Below are 22,645 nucleotides of genomic sequence, written 5' to 3' on the forward strand. Positions count from 1 at the left end.
AGAACTAAAGTCACAGTACATTCTTCTGAAAATCTGGAATTCTTTACAAGTGCATGGCTGAGTCACCCATGGACTTGTCAGAATAGAATTTTTTCAAGATGCAAACCTTGTGAGGGAAAGAGGATTCAAATAATGCAGAACAATGGCTGCTGAAACATTCACGAAAAAGTAGACGATATTAAACCAGTATTAACCTTTTTGAAATACAAATAATCTCTACCAAGCTGAACTTACTGTTTGCTACACTGAATCCATCTGTCTCCATCCTTCCCACAGTTTCCTTTTTTCGTGCCTTCTGTATTAAGCTTTTCATAACAAAATTTGTCAGACCCTGAAGACTCTGTTGATGAAGAATGGAAAAGGAATGTACTTTCCACTGGCAACATGAAAGCCTTGAAAACTTGCATATTTTATTGCAGCAGTTCTCCATATTTTTGTAATACAAAACGTAAATCTAACCACATGTGTATGTACACAGATGGTATTTTCCAGTGACTACAGTGGGAATCTACCAGACTGAACTGCAATACCGACAGATGGCTTTTCTAAAATAATGCTCAATGTTCAAAATTTGCTCCGAACTTTTTAAAAAAACAATCTCCACAGCGTCTTCATTGTCTTCTGTGTTTGAATTTATCTGTGGCTTAATTTCGCTCACTTCATAACAGTGGCATATATATTTTAATCTAGTTGTTTTCACTGCAATTATTCCTGTATTTCAGGACATCAAAGATTTTATATATGATATATATCATATGTTCTGACATCAGCTCAATGTTTATTTTATGTCTTAGGAGTTCACAGAGACAACAAGGTTGGACAGTCAGAGTATAATTTGTACTGCTTTTTATGAGCAGAAATCTGAACTAATAGGTTTTAAACCACAATTATTTACTCACAAGCCCATTTGTTTTTTCTAAAAATCAATTAAAAAAAAAAAAAGAAAAGCACAACAATTACACAGAGGGAGATAATATAGGTAAATAAAGATAAAAAGTAAGACAGGGTAGTTTCAGTAAAATCACTTGTGCAGCAGACAAATCAAATATTTTAAAATATAAACGTGTAAGATACAAAGAAATGAGTTAAAAACATCTACTGCCTTTAATATTATCAATAAATGCGAGGTGGCAACATAAAGCTCAAAAAGGCAAAGAAAATGATGTCTCCATCCAATTCGACACTTATATAGCATTTTTTGTATTGTACAAGACAAACAATAAATGGTAAAACTATATCCCTCCCCTCTCACCTTCCCTAGAGTGGAGTGATTCTTCTGCCTCAAATAGGCAGTGTCAGCAGTGGCAGTTGTGATCATACAAAATGCACAAGAAAACCTTTAAGTGCATCCTGATAGTTCTGCTCTGCTGAACTCTCTAAGTCATTACACACAGCATTTATCCCCTCTCAGCTGCAGGCAAAATCCATTGCAACTGCAATTCTATTTTACTCAGTACCTCTGGGCTTAAATTTGTACTCTCTATATATTTGAATTCACAGTAATGTACTAATTTTTCTGACTATAGGATGGTGTAGCAAAGAGAGGCAAGGTGGAGAAGCTTCCACATGAAGCACTGCTGGGGTAATGGAAGTGACAACTGTCACGAAAACTCAAAAACATCTGTTTTGAACTATTTTAAGAAAATCCTCAAATCCATTCCCTGCCCCCGTTAACAGTAACTCAAAGTTGCTAATATTTTGTATGTTTTCTCGCCTAATTCCACCAGAGTCTAGCATTTGCTGCCCTACCTATGTCTGCAACCACATCACGTCAGAACGATCTCACTGTGATCACTCCCAAACAGGCATTCAACTCAACGTTTCACTTGCCAATCAAGCCACAGTTTCTCACTGCAGCCTACTCTGCCGAGGAGAAAACTTTAATTTTCAGTGGCAAGAACGAAAAATAAAAACACAAAACAAAGGCAGGAATGAACCAGAAATAAAATACATTTAAGGTAGTTAAAGTTAACCTACTAGATCCCCAGATATATTTGCACTGATTATCTCTTGTCTTGCAGTCACCATTATAGCAACGGCCCTAAACAAAACACAACATGTTAGCAAGCAGAACTGAACGTTATTTCATGTCCTTCACCGCCCCCAACAAATGTCTCATTTTGATTCGTCACACGCACGTACTGGGGTGTATACTAGTTTTCATGAATTTAGGCAGATGGAGTACACATTCTGGTCCAGATTCTCCAAGTCAGCTGGTGTCTAATACATACTGACATTTCAGCAGCTGCTTTCTACTTCACATTTACATTGTTGTAAAGAACTTATTAACATGGAGTGTAATACAAGATCTGCATGTAAAATGTAAAGATACCAAGCAGATTTTACTCAAACTAAAAATTTTTACTATTCATAGACTGCAGAAAGCACAAGCAACATTGATGTCCAAAAGACAAAATTTATGAAGATATATAGAAGACAAGATTAAAAAAAACAAAAAACAAACTTGTATTTGGTTGATTTCTGATGTTCAGGGATTTTAAAACATTGCATACCTGATTTGAATCACAGGCATACCCATCTTGTTTATGAAGATTTGGTGGACACTGAAAAAAAAAAGAATTATTTTTTATCATGTGTACTATAATAACAATACATCAAAGGATCGCATATGGAATTTTCCTGGTTTTAGAAGACAATTGCACAACATATAAAGGGGATAGATAACATAATTAGTGCAAGAATCTTTATAGCTACGAATACAAATGAAAAAAATCAACATCTTCAGCCATGAAATACAAGGCTTGATCCTAACTTTCTGCATATTCCAAGTAGAAACTACGGAGGTGAGACAAAATAAAAAGCAGAATGAATGTGTTCAGTAACAGGGTATTCAGTAGCTAACACTGGGCCATGTTTGCAACACTGCCACTGCATTCATTTCAGTTCCACTAAGAAGGTAAGCAAGCCCGTAGTGATAGCCTACCAGCCTATTGCTTACATTGCCATGTTCTCTTGGCACTGGAAACTTTTTCGATATGAACACGTCATTAGGTCCAGAAGCCTCAGATTACTAAAACTAGGAGCAGACCATTCTCAAAGCTTTTCCTCATCAAAAAAGGGACCTGTGAAGATTTGGAAAGGGTATGCTGCTGCAGTGTACCACATTAGCCAATACTCTGAGGACAGCCTTTCTAGCTTAATAAAGCCCTTCTCCTTCCCATTAAGAATGCCCCATCTACAGAATAAAATATTTACAATAAAATCTCAGCAATAGGTACTTATCTGTAAGTGTGGATGTCTTAGATGATAACATAAAGTTACTGTTAATTTATTAGCATCTATAATTACAGTCAATGCCCAGAGAGATGTGATCTATCCTGAATCTTATTTACTCAAAGCTGAGAATTTGACGCCATAGATGACTGCAGTAGAGTTACGAAATTCTTAAATAACCTTAAGCTAAACACTCAGTACTCAAAAGGTGCACATACCACCTAAAGCGTCAAAGTTGCTGTCAAAATGGAAGATGTACAAAATGATGACTAAAAGAACTCAAGTTAAAACAACCCTTGAGTTTCTGTTTATTCCTATAATTTTGAGTATTGACCAAATGTTTTCAAGAGAATGCATAAGATCCACTTCTTTTAAAATTATCGCATTCAGTTGCTGAGGCGAGCAGCTCCAGAGCCAGCACAATCCAATCCACTGCGAAGCACTGTAATGTGGTGCACAGAGGGGTTTCCTGAACGGGGGCAACATCAGGGGGAGCCGAGAGTGCCGCCAGGAGCTAGCAGCTCATGTCACAGTGGCTGACGAGACCTTGAGGGGGCAAGAAGCAATGGCCAAGCTGCCACTGCCACCTGCGTAATAGAAGCCCATAACAGAAGCCCTTAGGGAGCACCAGCAAGCAGGGTGTGGCATGGCAGGGCATGGAGGAGCAGCACTGAACTCTGCCAGCTTGACCAGGGTGCAATGGTTATCTACCGAGCAGAAATTCAAGGCCTCTCTAAGCTCTGCACCCACCACAGCTGACACAGCTTCCCAGACAGAGCTGACACATGTGCCTCGCTCTTATGCCAGCAGCAGACAGCAGCAGTGAGCACACCTGTGCGAGACGCACCCAGGTAAAGGAACTCCTCTGCTTAGTGAGAGAGCTCCAGGAGGAGGTGAGTAGGTTGAGGAGTATCAAGGTGGGCAGGAGAGAAAGCCAGAGAGCAACACACACTATGAGAATCTACCCTGAGACAGGCAGACGAGAAGCCTGATACTGATCCTTTGAAACAGGCTGTCCAGGGAAGTGGCTGAGTCACCATCCCTGGAGGTATTTACAAGACGTGTAGATGTGGCACTTGTGGACATGGTTTAGTGGCAGATTTGGTCGTGTTAGTTTAATGGTTGGACTCAATGATCTTACGGGTCTTTTCCAACCTAAATGATTCTATGATTCTATACTCAAATTAGTTGTAATTTTTTACATTTATATTTTAAACTATTTTATTTCATAAAATACAATGGTTATTACCTTTGAATCCATTCACATTTGCAGTATATTCTTAGTACTTATGTTATAGACCAGGCAAAGAGTAAAGGAGGATGTCTGACAAATACTATGCAGACAGGCAAAAGCGCACAAGTTTTAAAAAACAAACCTACAGAAGTCGTATTTTAAGGCCACTTAGATTAATTCCTTTTTTTGAGCTTATGGTAGTTTATTCTTATGTTTAAAAAATTTTATTAGGATTAAAAAACCCTCCACAGTTATTTCTGAGTATATGAGAATGCAGTTTTTTAATCCAGATTTTCCTCTTCAATTGATAGAAGATGAGAGCAAACAAACATCAATAATGTAAGCAGAGAAAGCTTCTGCACACTTACCTGGCCAGAATCTCCAGTGCAGATCTCTGCAATATCACATTCATTCACTGCATAGCGACAGTCATAGCCTCGTGGGAAAAACTAGAAAATGAAGAATACGGTTCAGGACTACAACTATGTGAAAGCAAAATTAAAGGTTCCTGTTCAGAATTACTCCTCATTTTAACACTTTGTAGACACTATACTAACACAATTGTCTTTTTTTTTGCTTGGCTTAAAAACAGAACACCACAATCTCAATAGTTATTTTCAAGTGTTGAAAAAGATCTCATTTCTTAATCTTTTAAAGGCTAGACTGAAGCATACAATACTTTGAAAAATTATGTTTTTTTCTCTGATATATAAATGCAAACAAAATGCATTTTTACATGAACACATATCCAATGCAATCTATCCCCTTTATATTAGGGGCAGTAACCACATTATTGTCTGGAATAACAGTCTTAGTCTACATAAGCAGTTCCTTTTAATCCTACATAAAACACACTTTGAACTGTAACAGGCTGCACATGACTTCAGTGGACAACTGAAAAGAAAATAGACATACTGCAGCGACACTCACAAGACATGATGTATTACAGCAGGGTCCATCGCTACAATGAGCTCCGTTAGAAAGAGAGCACTTCTTACAACAGTCTGCATAGCATTCCTTGAGAAAATATTAAGCAACATTTTTAGTTTTCCATTTTAAATAAGTTTTTTCTTCACAATCTTTTCAACAAACTATTATGTATCAGCAGACAAAAGATTCAGTTCAGCAATAATAACCTGCAGTTATCAGCTGGAAGAATCCTTTGCAATGCTCAAATATTAAAGCAAAGGGAAAACACTGACACATATGCTACAGTAACAATGGGATTCACACCTTCTGAAGCCTCTTCACAGGTGTGGAACCACCTGTGCCAATGCACGATGCTCAGTCAAATTGCATTCAATGCAGAAAAAAGATCAAGAAAACTAATTATGGGTGTAATTATGTTTAAATACTAGAACTAGGACTCAAAGCTACAGGGCAGATTTTTGCAAAAACACTCTTGGAATATTTCTACAATAGAGAAGAAAACAGTTTACTTTTGCTGTCTGAACACAGGCACCTATCTCCAAAGCATAGATAAGGAGTCTATCACTCCAGGCACGCTATCCAGGAAAAGTAAAGAGGTAAGCACTTCTACAGTTCAATTCAAGAATTGCTGGAAAACAGCTACACCTTGTCAGTACGACAAGACTGTTCTGAGGACACTCTCCGTTGTTGCAGTCATTCTTACTTGAAAAAATGTTTTAACACAGTCCTTTAAGTTGTTTCCCTACCAATAAGCAAACCAAACTCATTCCATAACTTTTGCCCTTTCCTAACCAGTCAGATAATTCATCTTAATATATTTTGTAAGACAGACTTGTGGAGTAATATGTAACTCTACTTGCCATTCGGAAACCGCAATCGCATTCTTCTCCTGCTTCTACATATCCATTTCCACACTCAGTGGTTTCAAAGAGCTGAAAGCAAAAAAGCCCCCCCAAAGTCAGAATAAAACTAGTATCAAATGACTTTTCTGTCACACACAGCCCATCTTTGCAATGCTACAGAGACACACTGTCACAGAGAATACATGGTGTGCTACTGCGATGGGAAGGCAGCACGTTTTTCAAGTGCTGTTAGAATTGTCAAGACACGAAAGATGTAGAGCTAAATCACTTGATTGCCAGCCCTCTTTAGGAGAACACTGATCTCAGAAAACTATGATAAACAGAACGACGATAAAATAATTCTCCAGAGGATAACATTTGAACTTCATTCCAATTCTGTGGACTCCAATTTCTTGGAGAAACCTTGGACAATTCCTTCAAGAAACCAGTCAGTAATACAATCTCTGGGATCTACTCCAGCACCCATACTTGCTCATGCAATTACCTACTGTCTATTCCAGTGTAACATGTTTGTGCATGAAAACAATAAACATTCAGAAACACTGCCAAAAGGAAGTCCTATGTGCCTCATTAATAAGTTAGAATAACACAACCATATGGAGATAGTGCTAAACAGTTACTCCTAGGACCAGATATATACAATACAGATAAATTCTACAGTTCAGGATGATATAGATTCTATACTGGTTTCACATATTATCACTTTGATTAAAGGTGACTGCCCACTGCAGGAGAAAATCAGTCTCGAGACCATGTAAAGAAGCTGAAGGTGCACAAGTCCATGGGACTTCATGAAATGCATCTGCGGGTCCTGAGGGAACTGGCAGGTGAAGTTGCTAAGCCACTATCCATCATATTTGAGAAGTTGTGGCAGTCTGGTGAAGTTCCCACCAACTGGAAAAGGGGAAACATAGCCCCCATTTTTAAAAAGGGAAAAAAGGAAGACCTGGGGAACTACAGGCCAGTCAGTCTCACCTCTGTGCCTGGCAAGATCGTGGAGTGGATGCTCCTGGAAACTATGCTAAGGCACATGGAAAATGAGAAGGTGATTGGTGATAGCCAACATGCCCTTAGTAAGGGCAAATCCTACCTGATAAATTTGGTGGCCTTCTGTGATGGAGTTACAGTGTTGGTGGATAAGGGAAGAGCAACTGACATCGTCTACCTGGACTTGTCCAAACCATTTGACACTGTCCTGCACAACATTCTTGTCTCTAAATTTGAGAGACACAGATTTAAAAGATGGACCACTTAGTGGATAAGAAATTGGCTGGATGATCGTACTCAAAGAGTTGTGGTCAATGGCTCGATGTCCAAGTGGAGGTCAGTGACAAGCAGTGTTCCTCAGGGGTCGATATAGGGGCCGGTGCTGTTTAACATCTCTGTTGGCGACACGGATTGTGGGATCGAGTGCACCCTCAGCAAGTTTGCTGACGACACTGAGCTGTGTGGTCTGGTGTGGTCAACACACTGGAGGGAAGGGATGCCATCCGGAGGGACCTGGACAGGCTGGAGAGATGGGCCCCTGCAAACCTCGTGAAGTTCAAGAAGGCCAAGTGCAAGGTTCTGCACATGGGTCGGGGCAATCCCAAGCACAAGCACAGGTTGGGTGAAGAATGGATTGAGAGCAGCCCTGAGGAAAAGGACTTGGGAGTGCTCGTTGATGAGAAGCTCAGCATGAGCCGGCAATGTGCGCTTGCAGCCCTGGAAGCCAACTGTATCCTGGGCTGCATCCAAGGAAGCGTGGCCAGCAGGTCGAGAGAGGGGATTCTGCCCCTCTGCTCTGCTCTCATGAGACATCACCTGCATTACTGCGTTCAGCTCTGGAGTCCCCAGCACATGAAGGACATGGAGCTGTTGACTGAGTCCAGAGGAGGGTCACAAAGATGATCCGAGGGCTAGAGCACCTCTCCTGTGAAGATGAGCTGAGAAAGTTGGGGTTGTTCAGCCCGGAGAAGAGAAGGCTCCAGGGTGATCTTAGAGCAGTTAAAGGGGGCCTACAAGAAAGCTGGAGAGGGACTTTTTACAAGGGTGTGTAGTGATAGGACAAGGGGTAATGGCTTTAAACTGAAAGAGGAGAGATTTCAGTTAGATCTAAGGAAGAAATTTTTTCCATTGAGGGTGGTGAGGCACTGGAACAGGTTGCCCAGAGAAGTTGTGTATGCCCCATCCCTGGAAGTGTTCAAGGCCAGGCTGGATGAATAGCAATACCCATACATAGTCTTCTTCACTGGCAATGTCAACATGATTCATAAAACTGAAATTTGTGGTTTTTTCTCTATAAGCCACTGTTGCTACTATGCTTCAGAGGAAATAGCAAGAACTCTTACTATGAACCTGAAATTCAGTTCTCCATCAAACAGACCTGGTTATCTGACCTGTAGCCCATAAGAAAACAAAAATGGGTCAACCAGAGAAATGCAAGAAAATAACAGTACACAAACTTCCTATGGCATTAATCAGGAACCATCAAATATTCATATACATGTCATGGCATAACTCAAAGGTTATAATTAAAATGACATTATGGTGATGGTGACTGCTTAACACAAGTACATTTTATTTACCTAAAGATTAAACACACCATTTTCCACCTTTCCTCTCAACCTCCAAACAATAGGTTTCAAAATACTGTATGATTTTTTTTTTCCCCCCAAAGTACTTTAACTTCAAAGCTGTGAAACACAGACACAGATAACATATAAAGATAATTCAACCATTCTCCTGGGAGCATTTTCAGGGAAGTAAACTAGATTGTTATTCTGTATACAGTCAATTTGACAATCTGTTCATATTACTTTGCTAGACCACCATCATCAAAAAATGAAGCTGTGTTTTTCTTTCTCCTTACTTATTCTTTTCTGTAAGAATTCTTACATTCTAATTCTATAAGCAAAGATACTACCCTGGGAAAAGATTAAAAAACACTCTTAACGAGCAACATTTTTTTCAGTTAATTGTGCAAGGTAGTGGCCTGCCACAGGATACAGCACAGTAAACAGAGGAGCCTAACAGTCTCATGCGGTATTAAATTCTACAAGGACAGCAAGTTTGACACCCTGATTAAATAGAATATTAGTACTTTCAATTGATCTTACTTTGCAAAAAGAGCCACATGGAATATTTTTATACTACTCAGCTTTAGAAGGATGTCATGCTAATACGGCTTTAGAAAAAATTATGACCGTAATAAATTTTTAGGCGAAAAAAGCAATGGATGGTACAAGGAAACAGTTATAAATTACAGAGTTCGCTGGATGTACATCTGAAATGAAATGAAATTAATTTAACTTTGAGAACAACCACAAGCTGCTACTGTCTATATTATGTAAGCTATTGATTTCTAATTCCTAGTGTGGTAATTAGCTTTCTTTTAGCAACCGCAGGCAAGACGTCCAAGAATTGAGTGTATGCACTATGACCTCACTTCTGGATGTATTTTGCACTACTTTCAGCTTAAAAAGTAGGGCATTTATGTTGAATAGGGATGTAGCTAGCTGTGAAAAATCAACTGCAATATTTCTCATTATCTGAGCATGAAGAATTGATGGAAAACAAGTTGCATTCCTCTTAAGATTATTTTTAAATGTGGGAATGAACAGTCAGCTAATTACAAGCAACCTCAAGAAAATACCCATGTAGACATTTGAATAAATTTGAGAACAGATGAGTGTTAGTGAAATTATTACATTTTCATTACAATGTTTAGCAGTGGTGCTGACTACGAAAATATTTATTACCTTTGTTGGCCTGTTGAAAAGACAGGCACCTCCCCCACGAAGTAAAAATTCTTTGTATTCTGCAATGCTGCATTTGGAGAATTTCCTGGAATGGTATACCCTAAAATGGCAAGGAATTAGCTGAATAAATGTCTTGAAACACCAACAGTTACTGGAAGGGGGCAGAGGGGTCACAACTTTTTTTTAATACTGTAAATCCCAGTTTCTTACAACTACTGTGTGCACAAGTATGTCAGCTCAGTCTTATTCTCAAAATAAAATCAGAACAACGAAAAAAGTTTTTAAACATTTTGCATTTTTATATTTCTATTATATGGATCTATGGTATATGAAACTGTCATCTTCTAATCTTCTTAATAATGTGAAACCACATTATCGTAATAGCTGCAACGCAGCCTCTCCATTGCGTGCATAATCCAGTGTTTACTTGGGTTATTTCCCCTGCAGCTTCAGTTTAAAAGATAATTGCAATCCAGATCCCTGATTTCACATCAGGGTTCTAACTGTTCAACTCGTCTGATGCTGTTAATAAGGTTAATTTTTGAAGTAAAAGTAATTGTAGCCATAAGAACAGCTGTATAGGGTCAGACTAAAAAGTCGCTTTACCCAAATCCCATCTCTGATTTTGGCCCTGAAAATATGCCCAGGGAAGAGTAGAGAACATAGCACTGTACTATTACTTGCAGAGTATTTTTTCAAGCTCTGAACAATTTTCAGCTCAGTGACTTTCTCAGGAAGCCTTGTTTTGTCTTATTTAATAATCTTCATTGCATTTTCTCTCATGAATTTGCCCAAAATCTTTTAGCATCTACAAGATGCCATAGGAAGAATTTTCACAGCTTAATTACAGAAGGTAGCAGAACAGTTTCATTTATTTATGTCACCTATTCATTAGTCTCATTTCATGCCTCCTTAATTCTTACACTGGAAGAAACAGCAATCATTTGCTATGTTGTTCACAATGTTACAGACTTCTCTCATATTTCCTCATCTCCATCATCTTCCCAGTCTGATGAAATCATACTTTATTAGTCATTTCTCACACAGAAACTGTCTGATATTTTTATCAGCCATGTTTTGAGATCTAGGAATGAGAACTATTCACACTATCAAAGATGGGAGTAACCATGCCATAAGGAGGTTCTTTGTTCCTCTGCTAGCAGCTCACTGCTACTGAACTGACGTTTCCCCATTGAATTAGTCTCTATATGAAAAACGTCTTCTGGCACTGATGGAATTAATTGAAAAGGTTTTACATTGCAACTAATTATTCACTCATTTCATTAGTCAGTCCTTTTTCAGTTTCTAGGTGACTATCATCTGCTCCTGGCATTTCTTGTACGGTTACCTTATCTACAGAAGAGGTTTGTTCCACAACTACTTCAACTGATATTTCCATCTGAGCCTGACACTTTGATGAGTTCATCACAGGAAGGAAGCTAGTGTCTATTCTGATCTGCGCCTTACTTTGGATTCCAGAAGCAAACTTACTGAAAAAATTTCTGTTGCCTTCATACGGTGGCTGGCAATTACAAGTCTACAGGAAAGCCACATAGTAATTCTACTGAAGAACCCATTTCCAAATACCACATGAAGAAACTAAGCTCCTTCTGTCTTATTTATAACGAATTTTCTCCAGGATGTTTGCAATCAAACTTCCACAGTGAGCAAGAATTCTGACAGGACTCAAACCCCTACGTTTCAGAAGCTATCATTTTCTAATCAATTGATTACAGTATAGAGAAAAGAATCTTTGACAGTGTGTGAGGGGAGAGGGAAATGAAACCTGTTTTCTCCCCACAGAGGTGTGCTTCCCCCTTAGACTTCACTGACCATTTAGCTAAGGATTGCGAGCACTTGCTGAAAGTTTGAGGTTTCTACTTTTATTCGCTGGAACAGAAGCAGAGAGATCTGTTCACTCAAAATTAGAATTTTGAAGGAATTGCATAAAAAAAGAATTCAAATTTAGGAGGAAAATAGAAATATCACTTATCAAAACTGTATTATAACACTTTTTCAGCTGCATGTAAAAAGTATAACTGGATTTATTTAATGAAAAATATACATTCTTTACTTTTCAGTCATTGTAAGTATAGCAAAGCATTAGTGAATACACTGCATTGCACTCCAAAATATAAGATTTATGAATAACTTCCTAAAACGTGAATAGCAAAGGGAATGAACCGTTGAAAATGGAAATCACTGATCTATACGTTTGGGTTTTTCCAACTGCTTCTAGTTTTTCATTTATTAATACTAAAACACATGGACGAAACCCAATACATAAATGTTTATGTCATAGTGTAAACTATGAACTCATTCCAGAGCCCTCAATTACTGATAGTTATGACATACCCCGTCTCCTCCATGATGCAACCACCCCAGGATTCAGTGCAGTCACACTCTTCTCAGACAAGACCAAAATACAACAGAAAAGGAAAGCAGTTATAAATATGCTTACAATAAATATAAAGTACTCACTATAAAAATGGACCTTGACGAATTACACAAAGATTAGATGGTTGCTTGGCTGTACAGGTTCTAGCCCTAAAGAGGAAGCCAGCCCACTTGAAGAGATACTAATATGCTTAATATAAACATGGTACTTTCAAATTACCATATGTGCATGTCCTGAGACTCAACGCAAAGTTTCAGGCAGTACAGAAAGCTAAAAATAGCTGGCAATGTTCTTCCCTACATGCTATCAAAACACACAGCACAAGGGTATATGCAGTACACAAGGTACTGATGATTAAAAATGTTCACATTTCCTCCTCCCTAAAATGTGTACAGAACACCATGAAGGAGAGTTGTTACTGAACAGGCCATGTTTTTTCTCTTTGGCATAGAATTATTAATAGTAATATGTGAATCAGCCAATCAAACATTCATTAGAAAAAGCAGTTGAGCGAAAATGGATTTACAGTTTACTTACAGCTACAGCATGTAAGTCAACAGTGACCAAATTCCAAAAATAAAAACAAAAGATCAACATGTTACGGTTGGTAAAACAGACGTTTTAAACGACCCATAAAAAATATCTACCAAAGTAGTAATATTTTCAAGAAGAAAGATTCTGTATTCTGGTTAATACAGCAAATCCATACTGGTTCTCCACAGAAAATATTCACAGATTATTTATAGGCATATTTCTACTCTATCCAGATCTTTCATTAATCTTTCTCTATAAAGGGTATCTGAATAAGGAAACTGAGGTATCATTTTAAAACTCCCCATCTTACAGTTAAAAAAGATTCTGATTTCCAAATTATATGAACTCTGCTTTACCTGTAATCAAACACCAATGATATAGAAAATATTTCAGCAATTTCCAAGTTTACACAATTCAAAAGCGATGCTTTACAAAACAACATTCCCTAAACTTTTCCACATTTTTTCCAAATTCATAGATTTCTGAAGTGATTCAAAATAAAGTCAGCGTTATCAGTCACATTTTTAAAGAAGAATCAAAGAGAGAAAGTAGCCAACAAATTGCTTACAAGATGTGAGTGGAAAAACCCCAACAATTTTCTATAGCCCCAAAAAGGGCTTTTGCAGCAGCTTCTGCACCTACACTCCACATGCATTAAGGCCACATCAGTCTAATCTTCTGGCTGTGAAGCAGCAAGATAACAAGTTGTGCAAATGTCACCCTGGACCCAGTTTCTTACTATTTCTTCAATTTTCAATCAGGTATTTTTGTATTTTAAGAAGTCAATAATAGTTCTATAGGAATTACAGATTTCATTATGACAAATAAGGAGTTCTGAGTTAAATTAATGGTGTTTTTACCATTATACTTTTGAATGTTGGTTATGAATCTAACCTCCTGACACAGGACATCACTGAGATCCCTGCAAAGCGAGTGCTAACCTGGTGGCTTTTATTTTGGTTGAACTCCAATTTTGATGCACGTATTTCCAAAAGCAGCAATTCTTGTCCTACAGTTACAGCAAGTTTGGTATTTGTTTCAAATATTACAAAGGAAGAGTTTATATATTTAGCTAAGGAGGACAAAAGAAGACTCCATGTCCCTGTACATACTTGGTTTCCTGGCAGCTGGCTCCCATTGTATTCCGAGGTTCTGCGCAAGACTTTGTGCCAGTTCCTGTGCCATAGCCAAAGGGAGGCCATACTGCATTTCAAGAGGAACACAATTAAATAAACAACCAATCAATCAAAAACCAAACTTAAGTTATTGTATTGAACACTACACTGGCTTGTTCTGGCTTAACACATACCTACTACCTCAGTAATTCTGTATAGCCAATCACAATTCTGTGTGCATATAAGGAAAATAAACACAATGAAATATGTAACAAAAAAAAAATTCTTAACCTGCCAGAATCTGTGTCCACTGGTTAACCTACAGAAAGAAGTCTGTTTGATATATATGTAATATAGTTTTGTATAGTATGATTAACTCTCATTAAAATAGGAGATATTAATTACTGATTTGGGTCTAAACTCCTGCCAAATACACTAAAAGCCAATTTAAGATCTTATGAAGAGAATAATGCAGACAGGAGGCATGCTTTTTAAAAAGAAAACCACAGTGAGCAGTAGTTTAATGATGATACAAGAAGGCTGGCTGTGAGAATCCTTACTCTGAGGATAAGTAAGTTACCTTTAAACAAACTGAGGTTATAATATACAGTTTTTATTTTATTTCACTGTAGTCATGAAAAAAAATTACCTCATTCACTCCTACTCCTCTCGCCACAGAGCAAACCCCTCCAAAGTAACTTAAGCTGCTCCTTTTGTAATGAAATGTCACATTCCTTACAGACAAATAAAAATAAAGAAAATATAACACATTGACAGTGGGCACCAAGAACTTATTGAAAGATCACACTTTCCCACATACTATGATACATTGCATACGCATCAATCCTCATCTAACCCAAAAGCAACTGCAAGTTTACAAACAGAACATTGACATCAAAAGAGTCAATTAGCTACAACCTTTGACAAAAATACTATTTTTATCTTGCCTAGTCAGAATCAGTCCCAACTCGCAAGCAAACCAAGCAAAGAAAGCTGGAGTACCACATTCCTAAGAAAATACAATGATAACGTTTCCTTTAAAAAGATAAAAAGATATTTGAATGTATAATTTGTCAAGAAGGAATTCTGTACTGAAATGTATCAGTGTTGAGAATTTTTTAATTATGCTCTTAATCCAAACCAATTCAAGTTCTAGTTTCAACTCCAAATGAAAAGACTGAGAAGTATACTTAAAAGGAAAGTAACTTAATACTGCTCTTTAACCCTGCCTCTTTTCATTTATGGTTAATCACTGAGGGGAGGTTCTAAACAACTGATATACCACATGATAATTTTATTTAAATACTTTTTTTTTTTTTAAAGAGCAGCTAAGACCCAAATAATTTAGTTAAGTGAACCTAATCTGGAAGATACAAATTATTCTATAAAATGTCTATAAATGATTATGAATTATACCTATTTTGACTTCACAGGCATAATAATAAATCTACACAGCCTTGGGCATGCATAGCAAATGACCCTAATCTTTGAAAATGAAATCCTTTTACGATAGCAGAATCAATGTCCCTTTATTTTTTCAAACGACAGAATACTCCAGATAGGTATATATTTATTTTTTCAGAACATTCTGACAGCCATCAGAACTTCAAACTGCAGCTTAACTATACTAAGTGTTTAAAGCTAGATGTTTTACACAATAGACAGAACCACAGCAAGGGACGAGGTTGGCAGGCACTTCTGGAAATGGTCCAGTTCAACACCCTTGCTCCAAGGAGGCTCAGTTGAAGCAGGCTGCTCAGAGCCATGTTCCATTGGCTTTTGAATATCTCCAAGCATGGACATTCCACAGCCTCTCTGGGCAACCTGTTCCTGCATCTGATCAACTTCACAGTGAAAGGGTGATTTTTTTTTCCCCTATGTTTAAATAGAATTTCCTGTATTTCCATTTGTGTTTGATACCTTTCAACTTGCACCACTAAGAAGAGTCTGTTTGCCCACCAGTAAACTCTTCAGTAAGTGACACAATACATGCATAAAAGTAATGAAGAGTGCACTTTGCACATCTTATGAAAAACATAATTAGCATTGAGTTGCAATGCCTGTATTAAGGCAGTACAACTATGACAGAAGCTGGAGGAAATTCTTCATCCCCTATTTTTATCTTCCTCTGCAGAAGATGAGTGATAGCAGAATCATATGAAAGACCTCTGTCACTTCATCTTTGTAGTATGTCATGCTGCTATGAGAAGGCTTAAGATCTTTATGCTGCACAGGGGAACACACTCTTCCTCCTCTTTGCTTACAAATGCTGTGAAGTAAAAAAATACTGTTGCTCAAGGTTGACGTTGTGCCTAATGATGCAAGTGGAATTTCCCCTCAGAACATATTGTCTCAGAAAACAATTCACTACAGCTCTAAAGGAGACCTTCCATTAACAAATCATCACAAGCTATGTGTGTGAATAAATATAGTAACTGGAATGCTCTTGTGGCAACACATAAAACTGTCAGCTCTGCCCTCTCCTGCTCTTTACTGGGAAAGCAGTACATTACACACCTGATAAGCAAAACCCTTCAAATATGTGACACTGTTTCCAGGTTGCAAAGACATTAAAATTTCATTATAGGCATATATAAACGTGACCATGGTATACGCTACACTTATTAAAAATAGACTAACATGTTAAAAACAGATTAAGCTTCCTAAGGAAGACAGATGCTGATTGATGTAGTGACTACCAAGCAAAAAAGTAAGCAAGAAGAGACAGGTTGATAAAAGCAGTCGACAGAAAAGTATATAAAACTCTACTAGTCTAAACCATTGTGTAATGGTACATACGAGAGCAGGTGGACAGCATCAGCATGCTGTTTGATGTAGTGCTGTCGATATTTGGAGAAATCATGAAGCATCTGCAGAGGGTCAGGGTGAATACTAATACGATCTTTTTCCGTCCAAGTTTCCACAGCAACGAGAACCACCCTGGTGTTCAACTGTTCCTTGTATATCTGAGGGCAGAGACAGGACAGGCACAGGAGTAGAACACTGGGTCAAACATGCACAGTTAGCCAGTAAGAGTAAAGCGGAAGGACAAGAGGGATAAAGCAGGAGGGAAACATAGGAAACAGTTAGCTGGTAATGCCTTGGATTTCCTAAACGTTAATATTCTGATCAATTTTTTTTTTTTTTCCTGAGAGGGCAAAAAAAAAATATCTTGTTGCTCTTTTTTTTGAGCTACTCTCTTTTCTTTTAAATTCTCATGTCAAGTAACTTCTCTACTGAGTTTTGCAGAAAACCAGTAAAAAAAAATCAGCAAAAAGGAAACCTAAAGATACACTGGGTGATCTCAAAGAAAAAGGAAAGAAAGATCTCAAAGACAGAATAGCCAAAGCCAATTCTTAAGTCAATATTAAATAATTTCTCAGTTCTCCAATACATCCAAAATTTAATTCACATAATGCTTGATTTTCATTTCTAGTATGATCACTTTATGCTAGTCAAGTAATGTGAGAATTAAGTAAGAATATTAATTTGTCTATTAATTTTAATGTCACTGTAGCAATGGACAAAGAAACAACAATCAGGCCCAAGTAATTACAAAACAGCTTTAAAATATCCATTTTAACTTTGTGCACGATACTTGATTCTAAAATAAAATTGCTGCTTTCTTTAGGTTCAGGTCATAAAATGCCAAATTTTATTAACTAAGGTTATTCAGAACTTGCAGATCTACAACAGATGAACTCTTTATCCGCAATAGACAGTCTGCCCTTCAAAAGTCTTACATGGGACATGAAAACACTTACTGATCGTACTTAGTTATGATCTAGAAGCACTGGATAATTAATCCATTGGCTGTTTAATGCATAAAATACACAAAAGGCAAGTTATTTGATCACTTCCATAAGGCATTATATTAAACATACGTTTTTATTATCTTTTTTCCAAATAACGCCTACAATAGACAAGATGAATTGCAAATATCCTCCAGCAGTTATAACAGACTGAATAATCTAGCACTGACTAGCATGCTAGTCTTTTGTATCAAGGCAGCATTATCCTTATAAAGAAGCCAATGCATAATAATCTGCTTCGGAAAAAAGGCAATAAATACAGGAGGCAAGTCAGAGCAACCAGCTAAGCTCAATTTTGTCCAAGAACTTTGAAGGAAAAAGGAATATTAATATGCTTCAATCGGAGGGAGATAGCCTGAGGACACGCACAGAAAATGGTTAATGACATGACAAAAACTGATAAAATTAAACCTCCGAAATCACATACGGGTGGATCAATAAAGGCTTTACTTGTGTTTCCTGAGAGGAACACTATTTCCTGAAGCAAATGGAGGGAAAGAATGGAAGAAGGGGCAGAGAACCTGGAAGCCTCTGAAAGCAAATATCCTTCTCCCATAATATAACAGTAAGAAATAAAGCCCACTCCCTACAAACATAAGGGAATAACAAGGTGGAAATTCCTGCTCCTTTTCACACTTTGTTTAAAGAAAAGGCCATTAAGATCATAGAATCATAGAATGGTTTGAGTTGGAAAGGGCCTTAAATATCATCTAGTTCCAAACCTCCTGTCACAGGCAGGGATACCTTCCACTAGAGACCAGGTTGCTCAAAGCCTCTTCCAACCTGGCAATGTTATGTTATCTTGCAAGATCTCTATGAGGTGACTGAATTCTACACTGGAGAGAAGTTGAATGTTTCTGTATACACACACATAGCAAATGAAAATGGAAAAACAGAAGGAATAGTCAGAGAAAGGAAAGGCAGATTAAATAACTTTTGTTAAAATGCAGAAGAAATACAAAAAAATAACAATCAGATGAGGAAAAAAACCCGAAGATGCTACCCTTTCTTTGGGAAGGTCCAATATAATTGCAAAAATATTATTTCAATTACTTATATTTTTATCTGCTCTAGTAACTTTTCTTCAGACTACTGGCATGTTCAAACCATTACACAAAAATATTCAAAAACACTTCCAGTATTTTATATATTATAAATATATTCACCTAAATTTTTAATATACATACAGTATATAATATCTTATGTATAAAGTATTATAAGAACAAATATTGCATTGATTCCTGTGAACTAAACAAACTGCTGACAATGTTTTGCACTGAATCATATCACACAGTTCTATTGGTATCAATAACGTCACATGGAAACGGGACTTTGTGTCAGAGTTTTACTAGCCATTGCATTCATCACTACTAGAGTGATGTTTTCACTACAAACACAGCTCTGAGATGCATGTAGTCACTACAAGGATTAAAAAAATAAAATAAAATTTTACCACAAATCCTACTTTTAGTTTATATGCTCTATGTGAAATTGTTCCAAATTTAGTCACAGATACAAGTATGGTATCTGTGTCAGTGTCACCCATTTATAATGTACTACAATGGGATTGGTTTGGTTTTAAGCTAAAAATAGAGATTTATAAAGGAGAATTTTTATTCACAGTTTCTTTCTCTCCCAATAGATATGTGTATCCTTTGTGAGCTACACTCACAGCTTCAACCACTTGCGGTTAGATTCATTTCATGAATCTAAACTTGATTAATTCTCATTCTTAAGCAGTGACAGATAATGAAAATTCCTTCAAGTTTGAAATTCCCCCTGCCAAGAGCACACTCTGGAAGTTGCAAACTTTGAGAAAAATGCCAAGGATAATTAGGTGGTCTCTTACATGTTTATTTTTCTGTAGAGGAACCAGAAATTATTTTTAAAACGTAATTTTTATAGTTGCTCATTTTTTTAATCCTGGTATTTGCTAATGGTACCTTATTAAATACAGCTCTAAACTAACAAAGCCACTGATACAGTTTTCAGAAGAAACATTGATACTTACAGCATCTACAAGGTTTACCACAGACTTTGCAAAATTGTTTGTGTATGCATTTGAAGAACGGTGCTTTTTGAACTAAAAGGAGAAGAAAAAGTAGAACACAGTGAGAACTTAAATATTCATTACTAATATTTTATTTTTACAGTAAGAAAGGAAAACTAATATTTTTAGAAAGAATAAGGGAAAAACTCAAAAAGCTTTCCAAATCACAGCCTGTATCTCATATTCAAGAATCCCTGGAAGATAAAGGAAGTCATGTCTGCTAGACAGCCTTTCACATCTATAAAAGGAGCATTTAGCCACAAGAAATATTCTATCTAGAATCAGAGTTCAAATGTTTGAATAAAATTACAGGTAAACATAAACATGAGCTCAAAATTGAATGATGTTTGAATGAGATTACTCATTGAAATTACGCTTAACCTGATGAGTTAAATATTGGCCTGCCGCATTCCATGACTATAATTATGAGACATGAAGATGAAACATTTACCACTTGTCCTGTGTACAGCTCTTTGCAAAAGCATCCTTTCTCTACTACAGCACCAGACTTTTATGACAAATACCATTAGTTACACCAAAAGGCAAAAAGGAAGAGGGAGTGTATGGTAGAAGTAAATATGTGTTTGAACGTGGAAAGAGTTAAGCTAAATAGCTTAAGTTTTAACTTCATTTTTTTTCCATTTCTATAGACTTAGATGAGCTGTATTACAAGTTCTGCTTCCTAATTTCTGGGCATGTCATTACAATCAATTCATGCCTTTCCTTATCCTGCCTCACAAGTTCCCTCTGTTTCACGTCAAATTTTCCAAAGATGCTGCTATGGTATCTGAACACAAATCCATGACTTCAAAAAAACTGTAAAATTAAAACCAAAATTGCATTACACAATATGATTCGCAGGCAGGAAAAATGAGTCTTCAACATTTCACAGAAAAGGAACACAAAATTGCATATAACAAAGAGGGTAAAAAGTCTTACTAATTTCAACTACTGCTTAAAAGCAACAAGTATCATCACCTCATGAGCAAACATTATCAAGTTCCATGAAAGTGTCAGCTGTTCCTACTCCAAAACACAGTGCCCAAAAAAAGGCCTTGAAACAAGAGGGTCTGACACTTCTCTGAGCAACTGAGTAGCTACTCTCATCAAATAAGTAAGATGATTAACGATCTTCCCAAATCAAAATTACAAAACAGACAAATCCCCCGTTTTCCAGAGTTATGCTTGGTGCAAAGGTGAAAGTAAAACTGGGAGATATATGTGCTTTTAAAATTAAATAATCTGTTTCTTAAATTGAAAGTCAGGAGACACACACACACACTATATCACTAGACAACAAATTTTCCATCCCTTTAAATTCCGGTTTTCAATTTTTAAATATAAAAATATTTAATATTTAACATTTTAAAATACTTATTTAATTAATTTAAATAAGTATTTAATTTATTTTTAAAATATTTATTAATTTATTTATTTAATATTTAAAAAATATTTCAAATTTAAATATTTTTGCACATTCTAGTTTTATATGGATGAAATGCCATAAAGATAACAAAAAGCTCAAACTTAACAATGACACTCATTCATTTGACTGCAGACAAACTTTTTAAATATGCAGTTATTCACTGTTAAGTTCCACAATTCTTCAGCACATCCACACTAGGTTTTAATATCCAAAGATCCCACAACATAGGTTTGCAGAGACCCTCTCCCCTATAATTGTTCTCAAAACAAAGCACTTTCAGCTACAGTGCTAGTAGGCACTTAGCATGTCCACTGAGACGAGTATCCATATCACAGGACTCTGCTGCCTAGGGAACCATGATACTAGAACAAAATAATGAGGGAAGGGAGAAGGGTGGGTTTGGTTTTTTACTTTGAGTGAATCCCAAACTTTCCCAGAAGCAGAAAGATAAAATAATATGCCTTGGAAAGCGTTATAGGTTTTCATTAAAGTATTTAAATGCCAAAATCAATAGCAATATACAACATAATGTGTTTGAACACAGCTCCTAAAACAGAAATTAAGCCAACTAAGTCAGTAAAAAGTGTAACAATGTAATTAAATGCTTTTAGCTGTGTCTTTAGTGTTACAGGAAATGAAAATTTTGTGAAAATACATAATATTAGTCACTTAAAAACACACTTGCCAAAGAGGTTTAAAATACTTCTTCCAACACAGAACCTTGCTGCAGGAGAAATTTGCCCTCTACTGGTAAGCAGAAAACCTTAAAAGTACTTTTAGTAAACTCCTGGATTGACAGGCTTTAACTCATAATTGTGAACACTTCCTTAAGTATATTCATTTTATTCCTTGAAAAGAATTATTATCTACTTCTGAGTCACTGACAACTCTGAAGCAAAGAATCTTGACTGCTTGCGGTCTAAAGTTCTAACAAATAAAGCCTGAGAGGAGACAAGGGTCAGTGTCTGCAAAAAGCACAGCGAACAGACTGTCTGTAATAGAATCATAGAACAGTTTGAGTTGGAAGGGACGTTTAAAGATCACGTAGTCCAACTCTCCTGCCAAGAGCAGGCACAAAGCAGGATAAGAAGCCAGAGGAAACAGAGAGACATAGAAATATCTCTTCATAACGAACACCAACCACAGACCTCAAGACAAGAAAACAAAATGTCCGTAACTTCAGTTACTGTGCCCTATCTTAACAACTGAAACATAAGCACTCTTAGAATAGTTTCCTACCAGGTGGCTTTATAAGTGAAAACAGTTGGAGAAATTTCTGTCCAACTCTTTCTAACCCATTCAAATTCTC

At 36.8% G+C, this 22,645-nt stretch overlaps 1 protein-coding gene across 1 annotated transcript in view; it reads right to left on the reverse strand.

Moving 5' to 3' along the window:
- The window catches only part of ADAM23 (ADAM metallopeptidase domain 23), a 74,957-nt gene that overhangs the window by 11,593 nt on the left and 40,719 nt on the right, over positions 1-22,645 (reverse strand). The window contains exons 10-21 of the mRNA XM_086615702.1: positions 19,872-19,943; positions 16,848-17,014; positions 14,698-14,782; positions 14,046-14,136; positions 12,357-12,405; positions 10,002-10,101; positions 6,259-6,330; positions 5,399-5,485; positions 4,837-4,917; positions 2,514-2,564; positions 1,978-2,041; positions 235-340 (exon numbers count right to left, since the gene is read on the reverse strand). Of these exons, the coding sequence (XP_086471828.1) occupies positions 235-340; positions 1,978-2,041; positions 2,514-2,564; positions 4,837-4,917; positions 5,399-5,485; positions 6,259-6,330; positions 10,002-10,101; positions 12,357-12,405; positions 14,046-14,136; positions 14,698-14,782; positions 16,848-17,014; positions 19,872-19,943 (1,025 nt within the window). The remainder of the gene's footprint in view (positions 1-234; positions 341-1,977; positions 2,042-2,513; positions 2,565-4,836; positions 4,918-5,398; positions 5,486-6,258; positions 6,331-10,001; positions 10,102-12,356; positions 12,406-14,045; positions 14,137-14,697; positions 14,783-16,847; positions 17,015-19,871; positions 19,944-22,645) is intronic.

Source organism: Tauraco erythrolophus, chromosome 8, assembly GCF_009769465.1.
Source record: "Tauraco erythrolophus isolate bTauEry1 chromosome 8, bTauEry1.pri, whole genome shotgun sequence".
NCBI lineage: Eukaryota > Metazoa > Chordata > Aves > Musophagiformes > Musophagidae > Tauraco > Tauraco erythrolophus.